At 37.0% G+C, this 11,403-nt stretch overlaps 1 protein-coding gene across 2 annotated transcripts; it reads left to right on the top strand.

Annotated features, from left to right (window-relative positions):
• Window positions 1-802: 802 nt before the first annotated feature.
• Window positions 803-5,460, top strand: lap3 (leucine aminopeptidase 3). 2 transcript variants are annotated; one of them, XM_056766541.1, is made up of 13 exons: window positions 803-991; window positions 1,059-1,174; window positions 1,273-1,327; window positions 1,413-1,518; window positions 1,780-1,939; window positions 2,026-2,190; window positions 2,317-2,475; window positions 2,562-2,686; window positions 2,759-2,847; window positions 4,193-4,295; window positions 4,387-4,466; window positions 4,668-4,780; window positions 4,889-5,460. In XM_056766541.1, the coding sequence occupies exons 1-13, from the start codon at window positions 896-898 to the stop codon at window positions 5,073-5,075; spliced, it is 1,554 nt and encodes a 517-aa protein (XP_056622519.1). In that variant the 5' UTR covers window positions 803-895; the 3' UTR covers window positions 5,076-5,460. The 2 variants fall into 2 exon arrangements, with proteins under 2 accessions (XP_056622519.1, XP_056622510.1); XM_056766532.1 differs by having other exon boundaries at window positions 2,023-2,190.
• Window positions 5,461-11,403: the final 5,943 nt, after the last annotated feature.

Genomic DNA, 11,403 nt, shown 5'->3' with positions numbered 1-11,403 from the left:
TTATTATTTACAGAAAATTAATAATGTAAACAATATCTGCACATGTTCCTTCTGAATTAAATACAAAATTATCACGGTGTTATTCAAAAGTTATACTACATTTTATGATAAATAATTGTATTTGATCAACTAAATCCAGCAAACCCCAGCTTTATTAGGGTCAATGACGTGACATGTATTTTTTGTGTCCAAATTCATTATTTTCCTAAAAAGAATTTGAATAAATACATGTTATATATCAAATGGATCTACAATATGTCCTTTATAAGAAACCCTTTTCATTTTATTGAAATTCAATAGATTTTTTGAGTTTTGGTGTTTGAAAGACCAAAAATGTCAGGTGGTGCGACCGTCCGAACATACAAACAGAGAACAAAACTGAGAAATAAATGTTAATTTTCTCAATAAAATTCTTAATAAAATATTTTGCCATGATTTTATGTTAAATTTCTTATATATGAGGGGAAAAATACTCAGTGCTAAATACATTAAATGTATATTATTTTAAATTAATATATGGTCGCACCACCTGACATTTTCTGGGTGGTAAAATCAGAAATCTTGTTTAATAATGAATTAATGCTCCCTAAAATGCTGTAAAACCAATATAAATCAACACAATACATTTTTTTGGACATAAAAATACATTTTCAAACTGTTTTGCTTAAAAAAAAATTTTTTTCTTCTTAATAATCTTATTTGTCATTGACCCATTAGTTTTATTTATTATCTCCGAATCTGAAGAAAATGTGACTTTTATTTTCGAATATACTGTCGTGCTTTGTTGACGTCATGCGTGCGACTATCAATAACGCCATTCCTGATGTCACGTGTTGAGCTTTCTAAGAATTGTCTGTTGATTCAGATTTAAGTCTTTTTCAGTAATTTAGTGACGATGCTGATGCCGTTTAAAAGCGTATTGCTTTCTGCAATACGAAAACATAATCGTCGACTGTTTTCACGTTCTAATGCCACCTCAAGTGCAAAGAAAGTAAGTCTTGATAGGTGACTGTAAATATCTTGTTTGTACACAAAGCTAACTAACTTTGTTTTTTAAGGGTTTAGTTTTAGGCGTGTATGAGACAAAGTCAGACAGTGATCGGATACATTTCACGGAGTCTGCGGCCGCGATTGACAGATCACTCGCTGGAAAGCTGTCAGAACTGCTCTCGTTGTAAGTCGCGGTTTGACTTTTCCTAGTTCATAATTTGATTGAATGTAACGTCCGTCCCAATCCATTTCTCACGTCCACTTTTTATGTTTGCTTTGTAGATCTGGACCTCCTCTGAAGACAGGAAAGAGCAGGATCTTTTATGGTTTACATCAGGTGATCTTGGCTGCCCTTCAGATGCCCTCATGAGATGAGTCATATATCAGTCAATTGTTTTAATAAGATTTGTCTTCTTTTTAAGGACTTTCCTAGTGTAGTTGTCGTGGGTCTTGGTAAGAGTGATGCAGGTGTATGTGGGAGAGAGAACTGGGATAATCGTAAGGAAAGCGTCCGTGCTGCGGTGTCAGGTAAGCACCAATTGAAAATTATTATGAAGAATAATAATTATTCTTTATTATACTAAATTAAAGTATTGTAATTTAGACATCCGTTAGTATTTTTTTATTTTACCACAATGCAAAAAAATGGTCCTTAAATCTTTTAAATTAATAAAATGCTTTATTTCTTGGGGGTGGGGTAGAACACTGTTATTGGTGTGAACAAGATATTTACAGTTTCTCGATATGTACTTAACTGTGTTTTTACATTGCTGTCTATGTTTTGTTCAGCGGGCTGCAGGCAGCTCCAGGATCTGCAGGTTGCTGAAGTCGAGGTGGACCCATGTGGAGATGGGCAGTCAGCAGCAGAGGGTGCTGTGCTCGGCCTTTTTGAGTACGACGATCTCAAAACCAAGAAGAAGATCCGCGTCACGACTCAACCACATGGGAGGTATATGAAATATATTTGATTATTCATAATTCAATTTGCCCCTTTATTGTATGATTTCATTTATGAGAGTCTTATTTTTTTAGCAGTGTGGACTCTGCATCATGGCAGAAAGGTGTTCTGTATGGGGAAGGCCAGAACCTAGCCAGACGATTGATGGAAGCGCCAGCCAATTACATGACTCCTACAGTATTCGCAGACACGATAGAACAGAAGCTCTCACCCTTTGCAGATAGAGTTACTGTCCATAAGAGGTAGATGTCAAAGTTCAATTTCCCTGTTTGTGTACCTGGTATTTATCCATCTTAGTTTTTAAATGACAAGTTGGTGGACCCCACAATGACTCAACATATCCATCTCTTTTTTTCTCATTCCGTAAGGCCTCAGTCTTGGATTGAAAGTGAGCAAATGGGGGCATTCCTCAGTGTGTCCAAAGGTTCAGAGGAGCCTCCTGTCTTTTTGGAGCTGCATTACAAAGGCGCTTTAGACTCTTCGCAACCTCCCCTTGTGCTGGTGGGTAAAGGAATCACCTTCGACAGGTAACAGCATATTGGCGGAGCCTAAAAATGGCAATGTAAACAACCACACAGTTGTGAATTTGAATCCAATATCCTCTGTGTCCTAGTGGTGGAATCTCTCTGAAGCCATCATCAGGCATGGATGCCATGAGAGCAGATATGGGCGGAGCTGCCACTGTGTGTTCTGCTATTGTCACTGCAGCCGCCCTAAAACTACCAGTCAACATCATCGGTGTGTCCGTTGCACAAGACACTTGCTAGCTCTGTTTTTGTTAACTGTGTTAACGTAATGTTCTTGTTTCAGGTTTGGCACCATTGTGCGAAAACATGCCGAGTGGAAAAGCAAACAAGCCGGGTGATGTTGTCCGGGCCAAAAATGGCAAAACCATCCAGGTATTATCTGCTCATGACATTTACTATGAATACCTTAAGTCAGGGAAATAAGATGTGTTTCAGCAATGTGTTGCATGCTCTGCACAGCATCTTCACAGCACATGATTTCTAAATAAAAGGCCAAAACAAGAATTCAAATTAAATGATGAGGTGTGCACACTGAAAAACAGCTTACAGGGATAGTTCACCCAAAAATGAATATTCTGTCATCATGTACTCATCCTCGGATTATTCCAAACCTGGTGTTCTTCTAAAGACAAAGGAAGATATTTATAAGAATGTCAGTAACCAAATAGATCTTGTCCACCATTGACTCCCATAGTATTTATTTTCCCTACTGTGGCAGCAAATGGGCTATGAGATCTGTTTGGTTACCGACATTCTCACAAATATCTTCTTTGTGGAACGAAGAAATTTAGACTGGTTTGGCACAACCTGACGGTGATTAAAAGATGACAGAATTTTCATTGTTGGATAAACTATACCTTTAATAAGAAACTTACTATTTAGATGCAGAAATTTTATTGAATGGCACAATAAACACTGGCTGTACTGGTTGGTTTCCTTGTTTTTGCTCAGTTGGTTGAACAGTCAATATAAATTAGGTTGTGCATACCAAGAACAGAAATTTAAGAGGATGCTTCAGCCAAAAACTCCAATTTGCCGTTTATTTACTCAACCTCAGGCTATCCGAGATGTAGGTGACATTTTTAGAACCATTAAGAAGATTGTTTGGTAAATCTGCAGCCTTCTCTGCTTCATATAATGGGAGTCTATGGGGTCCAGCTGTCTAAGAGTTCCTAAGGCACATAATTCCAAAAAGTGGCTCTTGGCAGCATATTGACGTTTTGTGAAGTGACTCGCTCGATATTTTAATAAATTTGAACGTCATTTTTAATAATATTTGCCATACTGTACAGCCTCAACACTCCCTATCTGCAAGTGGCGCTAAACGTACCAGATGCTGGTATGCCATCCGCCACCAAATACTACAAGAAGAAGATTGCGATTGTGTGCAGAGGCTGGACATTATGGATAGTATTCTTAATAATGACGTTCAGTTTTATGAAAATATCAAACGATTCGCATCACGAAACGTCAACATGACCCCAGGAGCCGCTTTTTGGAATTATGTGCTTTAGGAACTCTTAGACAGGTGGACCCCATAGACTCCCATTATATGAAGCAGAGTGGGCAAACAACCTTCTTTATGGTTCTACTCAAGAAAAAATGTCACCTACATCTAGGATGGCATGAGGGTGAGTAAATAAATGGCAAATTGGAGTATTTGGCTTAACCATCTCTTTAAGGAAATGTTGGTCATATGCTTATTTTTCTCTGGTAGGTCGATAACACAGATGCAGAAGGCAGATTGATTCTAGCTGATGCCCTATGTTATGCTCATAATTTCAGTCCTAGAGCAATAATCAATGCAGCTACACTTACAGGTAAACACACATACAAACTTCATTACATTGTGCTTTTAAGTACATTTACGCTAATATTATTTTTTCCCATCAATACTCATGCTTCTTGCAGGTGCCATGGATGTTGCCTTGGGTTCTGCTGCAACAGGAGTGTTCACTAATTCAGACTGGCTGTGGGAACGACTGCATAAGGTGATGAGGGAAATTACACAAATCTCTATTAAAACAACCTCCTCCTTCCCTTTATTGTACATTTTTGTTGTGTTCTTGTATACGTGTTCTTTTTGTGTAACGAGTTTTAGTTTCCATTAGAAAGAAATGGAAGGTAAAAAAATATGAAAATCTTACAGTATCATCATAAAGTTTTCATGTATTTACTGTTTATCTTCCCAGGCCAGTATTGTTACTGGTGACAGGGTGTGGAGGATGCCGCTGTTTCAGCACTACACCAAACAAATAAAAGACAGTGCATTGGCAGACCTGAACAACGTTGGAAAATACAGCCGGTACATTTGCACTGTTAAAATCTATTTTTAACATTCCCAGTTTGTGACTGAAAGCAGTTGGCATGTTAGGGCAAAATCAGTGAAATGAATTTGTCTATGACCTTACAGTTCTGGAGGTGCCTGTACAGCTGCCGCCTTCCTGAAAGAGTTTGTGACAGCTGATTGTTGGGCTCATCTGGACATCGCGGGTGTGATGACCAACAAGGATGAAGTTCCCTACCTGCGGAAAGGAATGTCTGGAAGACCAACGCGCACTTTGGTGGAACTTGCTGCTCTCTTGGCTTCTGAACATTAATGTGTCCTCTTTGTGACTTTTGACCAGGATGGATTACAAATGAATCCATCGGTTTCAATTTGACAGGATCCGTTAGAAATATATATTAGCCTTAAAGTACGCTGACTCCTACAAGTCAGTAAAGTCCGAGTTTGGAAAAGTTACTGTGTTTGAAGCACAGTGTCCAATGGAAACTGCTCAAAGTCACTTTTAGAAACTACCACGGTTTAACTGGAACAGTTGTGTTGCTGAACATTAAGGTTAGATACTGAAAGAGAAACCGGTCTGAAGTATTGCAATTTAAATGATATTGTTTTAACAGGCTGCTCAAGGTTTGAAGAATCTTAAAAGTTATGCATGCTGATATTTTTTTGTACCCACAAAAAATAAAAATCATGACTATGAACTGTGTGATACTCATTTTCACAGATCTACATAAAAGGAAGGTAATTGATGGGGGCGGGACATTGTGATGGGGGGGGGCACCTCAGGGCTGTTAGTAAGCTGCATGTAGGCCCAATGGGTAATGCGGGCTAATATGCAGTAGGCCTACAGTGCGTTACAAAGATGTCATTGAAAAGACTTCTTTAATAAATAAATCAATCATGTTATTTAAAGGCAGGGTGTCCAATTTCTCATAGCCATCATCATCAAAACAGACACACCCCTACCCCCATCTGTCGCTTTCGTCAGAATTAAGAGTGACGTATAATAATGTTTTATGTAAATCAAATAGGCTGTTAACAAATTGTGCAATATTTTCAATGGTTCCTCATTCCATGATTTAGGTGCATTTTATTACATATAGGGGCGGTTTCCCGCACAGGGATAAGTTTAAACCATGACTAGGCCTTTGTCAAATGTGGCATACTTCCTTTTTCCTACATGTACGCGGGCAGCCTTGCAAAGTATACGCGATATGTCTGACCAACACGTTTTATGTTAAATCCAAGTAGTTTTTGATCAAGACACCTCTAACATTTGAGTTAGTCTGGGACTAGTCTGTCCAGGGATCGGCTGCATGGAGTGTACTTCATATTTTTGTGCACTTTAAGCCAAAGTGACTTTGCATCTTGAGAATCCTGGGATTGAACCCATGACCTTAACGTTGCTCAAACCATGATCTAACCACTGAGCCACAGGAAAGCTTCTATGAGTTGCCTAGACTTGAAAAGTCAGGAATGAAAAACTATATATATTAATTAACAACATATAGGGCTATTATTAATATAAATGTTCATTACATGATAGGTGAATACGGAATACATCTTCACCTATGTGCCATTTTAATATAGTCATGTGAGTTATTATTTATTTATCAGAAGGGTCTCCATCCAAAGTGGCGAATTCCGCTTATTAAATGCGTTTCCATCTCCCATTATTCGCAATAAGCCTTTTTCGCAAAGATGAAAAACCACCTCAAGAGAACGTGAAAAAATATCAGTCCGAAATTTGCGTCGGAAATGTCCGCACGTTAAAAAATAAATACGACCTCACGTTGTGTCAATCACATTTATACACTGCCTCCGATATTTTCGTCCGTCATAAAAAATAATGTCCGACTGTATGTGCAAAGACCTTTACTAAGGCGCAAGAAAAGCAGCTTAAACACAGAGCGGGTGCAGCAAATTATGGTTCTCACAACCGACCACCAGGAGGCAGCAGATTCAAAACATTTGTTATGAGTAAGAACACATTTTCCTAACTGTTATTCTTTTAAAATAATGCTACACTTAATACGCAACTCGTATGTAAGTAGATACATTATGTTGTTACTAGACACCCCAAAAGGTAAATAAATACCACTGTTTTAGCATCTTCAAACACCTTTTAGTCTTGCCTATGAAGTTCAAAAACTTAGTCATTTTTCAAATGTAGGCATTTTATCAACCAGTATCCTACATCACCCTAGATGCTTTTTAAACATTATTGAATGAGTTCCCATCTATTCAGTGCTCTTATGCACTACAATTTCCTTATTATTACAAACCTTATTTTTAATAACTGGCTATAAGCAAGCAACGTCGTTGATCAATTCATAAGGTGGACAATTTATCAGCATGGCAGACAAAGTATTTCAATTTTTCGATAATTCAAACACTTGAATTATACTTTAAAATGTATTTGGCACTTTGCTTTGTAATGTATCATCACCTATTACTACAATTTTACTCTTGACTGTTGGGTCTCTGATTTCACTATACCGTTTTGCACATCCCTTTTCATTTTCACAAGCTCTAACTAAAGCTTGTTTCTCATTGTGCTTCCTGCTGAGCCTTCGCGATTGTAAGGTTTTCCCAATTTTCAGATATATTTGAATATTTTAAATAATATCTGAACTTATATATGATGTTGCATATAGCATGCATGACCCAGTTACTGACTGAGCGGTTCTGTAGTCCACTAGATGGCATTATAAAAGTACATGGAGGAAGGGGAGCGAAGTTGAGTAATCTTCAATGTTGTGTCAGCTGGGTCTTCGCACATAAAATAGACAATTGTTTGCTGGAATGAAACCCCCTCACACCATACACACAGGTGTGTTTTTTTTAAACTACATGAACTTTGGATACAGACTGAAAAAGGAGAGCAAAAAACTGCATCTGTGTGACATGTTTTCATGAAAAAAGTGCTTCATCAAACACCTACATTGCTAAAACGCACAATTATATAGTTATAGTAATTATAATTCAGGTTAAAGATGAGTGGGTTTTGTAGAGTCACAGGTTTGGATGTTATGCTGTAAGCTGATGTGGAATTTGTGCAATAAACTTTAATCTGAAAAGCGGGGCAGAGATGGAGAGGAGAACAATTGAACAGCATAGGGGTTTAAGAACACGCGCTCTGCTTTCACCCTAAAATCCTCCTTACACGCGCGCACAAGCCCCTCACACCAAATACCCACCATACAAAAAAACACACATCCAATAACCTTAGTAATTCTAATCACAAATTTGTTCGCTGATAGTATTTTCATTGTTTTGATACATATTTATCAAAGCTGGATTGGGGGTTAAGAGTAAAATGTGTCATCTATGTGTGACTAGATGCACCAAACCCAATTGCAAAACCGGTGAGTTTGTTCTTCACCTTAATTAAATAAAGCCTCTCGGTTAACTACCCCTTTCACGCGCCAGGAAGGTGAATGAGTGTAGGAGTTAATGGAGTGATAGTAGTAGAGCGAGAGGTTACAATCGTTTTGTACAGTCCTGTTATTGAAGTGCAGCTAGAGGACAAGGTCACCCTCATTCAGTCAAAATATACTTTTTGCCACTTTGTACGGGAGTCTTGTGGTAAATGAGAATCTGATTTCCAAATGGCTGGTTTTTGGCAAATGTGTTCCTTTTATATGTTACTGCGGGCTTAATTTGAGGGGGATTTGACCTTTTGTTGAAAGAAGCAAGAAAACATCTCCCACTGTAAAACAACTCCCTTTCCATTCCATTCGCATCAATGTGTTGTTTATTACTTAGAACTACTGTAAATGTGGAAATATGAAATATTTCTCAAAGTTTGATAAATAACACTACACATTTTCGGGATAAGCCAATGAGAATTGCATAGTAATGATGATAATAATAACACAATCTTTTGTCATTTTGGTTTTGCTTACCTTCAAAACAGTCAAGGGACCATTTCAAGGAAATCCCATGACTTTGATTGAAAAGAGCAAAGGTTGGACAGCTATGACTAAGAATTGGGCGATTTATTTATTGTAGAAACATGTCAAGCTGTAAATATTTTCAAATGTCGTTTTTACAGTTGGCTGTGTTACTGTTTCGTAAGTCAATGAGTCAATGGTGCACCTACATTTCAACGTCAAGGAAAACAAAATCATGTTTTACACAAGTTGAATCGGTCTAACCAATTATTCACTCAATTTACTCTGAATGAGTCTTAATCATCTAAGTCAAAGCTTATCACTACCTAAAAATACAAGAATGTGTATATGTATGAATGAAAGAGTCTGTTCATCATGTGACTGAACCAGCTAGTTTTATTCTGCTGAACACAAAGGAACCCCATTTACTTCTATAGTAGGGGAAATAAATACTATGGGAGTCAATGGGGTAAGAGATATTTCTGGATACCGACATTCTTCCAAATATCTTCCTTTGTGTTTAGCAAAACAAAGAAATGTAAGCAGGTTTGTAACAACGTGAGGATGAGTAAACGATGACATCATTTTTGGGGTGAAGTATTCCTTTAAGTAAATAAATAAATAAGTAGATTCAGTTATTAAACTGTTTTCTTTTTGTGACCATACTTGCTCCTTATTTTGTCCAGACATAATGTTTCAGTCCAGATCCTTGATATGTGACAGTGTAAAGCTGTCCTTTTGTATGTAGGTGGCAAATAAAGGTGTGACAGGAAAACCCCACATCATCCAAGTGTGTCAACTAAATTCCGAAACTACTTTTAGATATGGGAAAATACATTACGATAAAAAGAGCTAGCCTATCTTACGTAAAGGTGATAAAACACCTCAATATTTGTTTGGACAGTCAATTATAGGAGTTTTAAAATGATCCAAACATCTACTAAAGAATTTCTGAAGAAACGTCCGGGGAAAAAGTTGAAGCCTTAAAACCAAAAACTGTGTTATTATGTCTCCTGGTCTAAGGGACTTCAGAGCAATAACAGTTTTCCTCTGGCTGTGTTTTTTTGTTTTGGCTTGAGGGGGTGGTGTATATGTTTTGAGACTGCAAATTACCCATTATGTGTATGTTTTTGGGCTGCATGTTGATGAAAGTGCGTGTGTTTGTGTGGGAGATGGTGTGCGTTTATACTCTCCCTCTTTAGGCAGAAGTTTTAACATTTTAACATTCAAAGTCTCAAATCCATCCATGAACAGAGAACAAATATCATCCATTAGAACATACTGACCTTCCACATGTTTTTCTTTTTCTTTCATTCTTTCCTCACGTCTTCATACATCATCATTTATGTATTTTCAACATTTCCTTTCAGAATGAGTAAAATTTCTGTGATCGATTTTTATTTGCTTTTGCTGTGTCACTATGGGGTGACTCTGCAACCAGAGATGTCTAAGGAATGTAATTTTGTACACTTCTGATGCTTTTTGCTATGTGAAATTCACCTGCGGGCCTTTGTTATTTTAAGCATTGAGGAAGTATTTCCGATCTCCCTCTCTCTCTATCATTTTCTCTCCACATTGTCTCTGGATTGGGAGAAAGGAAGGTGTGTTGAGTGCATTGATTGTATGAAAGGCGTTTTCTGTGTGTGAGAATAGACAGAAGCCTTCTCAGAGACTTGTATTTCACACATGGGGGTTGGTTTTCATTTTTAATGTGTCCAGAGGAAAGAGTCAATTATTTCCCTGACCGTTTCCAATTGGTGTCTGTTTTATTAGATAAACAGTTTGTTTGGCTAGAGAAGACAACTTCATTCTTTATGAAAGACAGATAATCATAGTTTATTCATAACATGCAATTTGGTTTAAAATATGGCACCTGGATTATTCTATCTATGAAACAGGGGAATCTCCTTGAGTGATATAGCTATTAAACTAATTGAAGAATTTTAACATCAGACAATGTGTTATTAAATTTCCCTCAAAGTTAAAATAATAGTTCACCCAAAAATGAACATTCTCTCATCATTTATACTCACCCTTTGGTCATTTCAAATCTGTATGACTTTCTTCTGCAGAACTCAAAAGAAGATGTTTTGGATAACGTTGGTAACCGAACAATGGCGGTACCTATTCTCTTCTATTGTTTGGATACAAAACCAATGCAGGTCATTGGGTACCGTTGTTCGGTTACCAACATCATGATAACATAATCATTATCAGTGAAGTATGAGCCATTTATAAATATCTTTAAATATAGAAACATTGTTTTAGAAAGCTTACAATGTTTACTATTTGGACAATATAAGCTGTGTGCTCCTTGTTTGATATTTATTATGTTGCCCTTTTAAATGTTGCTGTTTTGTGTGTGTTTGTGTTTCATAATTGCTTTACTATTTACATTTTTTTGTTGAAAACGGGCCTAGATAGATAATACAAAGAAAGTACAAATGATAACATTTTTTCATTATTTTAATTGTCAGCTGTATATTTTTTGTACCCCTATCCCCCAGGCCCGGCCCTGTCTGAAAAGCTTGTAATAAGCAGTTTAGTGGCAGGTCCTGTTGTGACAACTCGTCCAAAATTGTGACAACATGCCTTTATCTCCATAATTTTGTTTTTAACAGATTTATAATTTACAGTGACAGAGAATCCTTGTGATTTAAAAAAATTAAATTATTTAAAAAATTAACATGTACATTAACATACATGCAGGTGACAATACAAAAGTCAATTTTACACATACAGGTAGAA

This window comes from Triplophysa dalaica, chromosome 2 (genome assembly GCF_015846415.1).
Source record: "Triplophysa dalaica isolate WHDGS20190420 chromosome 2, ASM1584641v1, whole genome shotgun sequence".
Lineage (NCBI taxonomy): Eukaryota > Metazoa > Chordata > Actinopteri > Cypriniformes > Nemacheilidae > Triplophysa > Triplophysa dalaica.
This window is presented reverse-complemented; position numbering and strand designations above follow the sequence as displayed.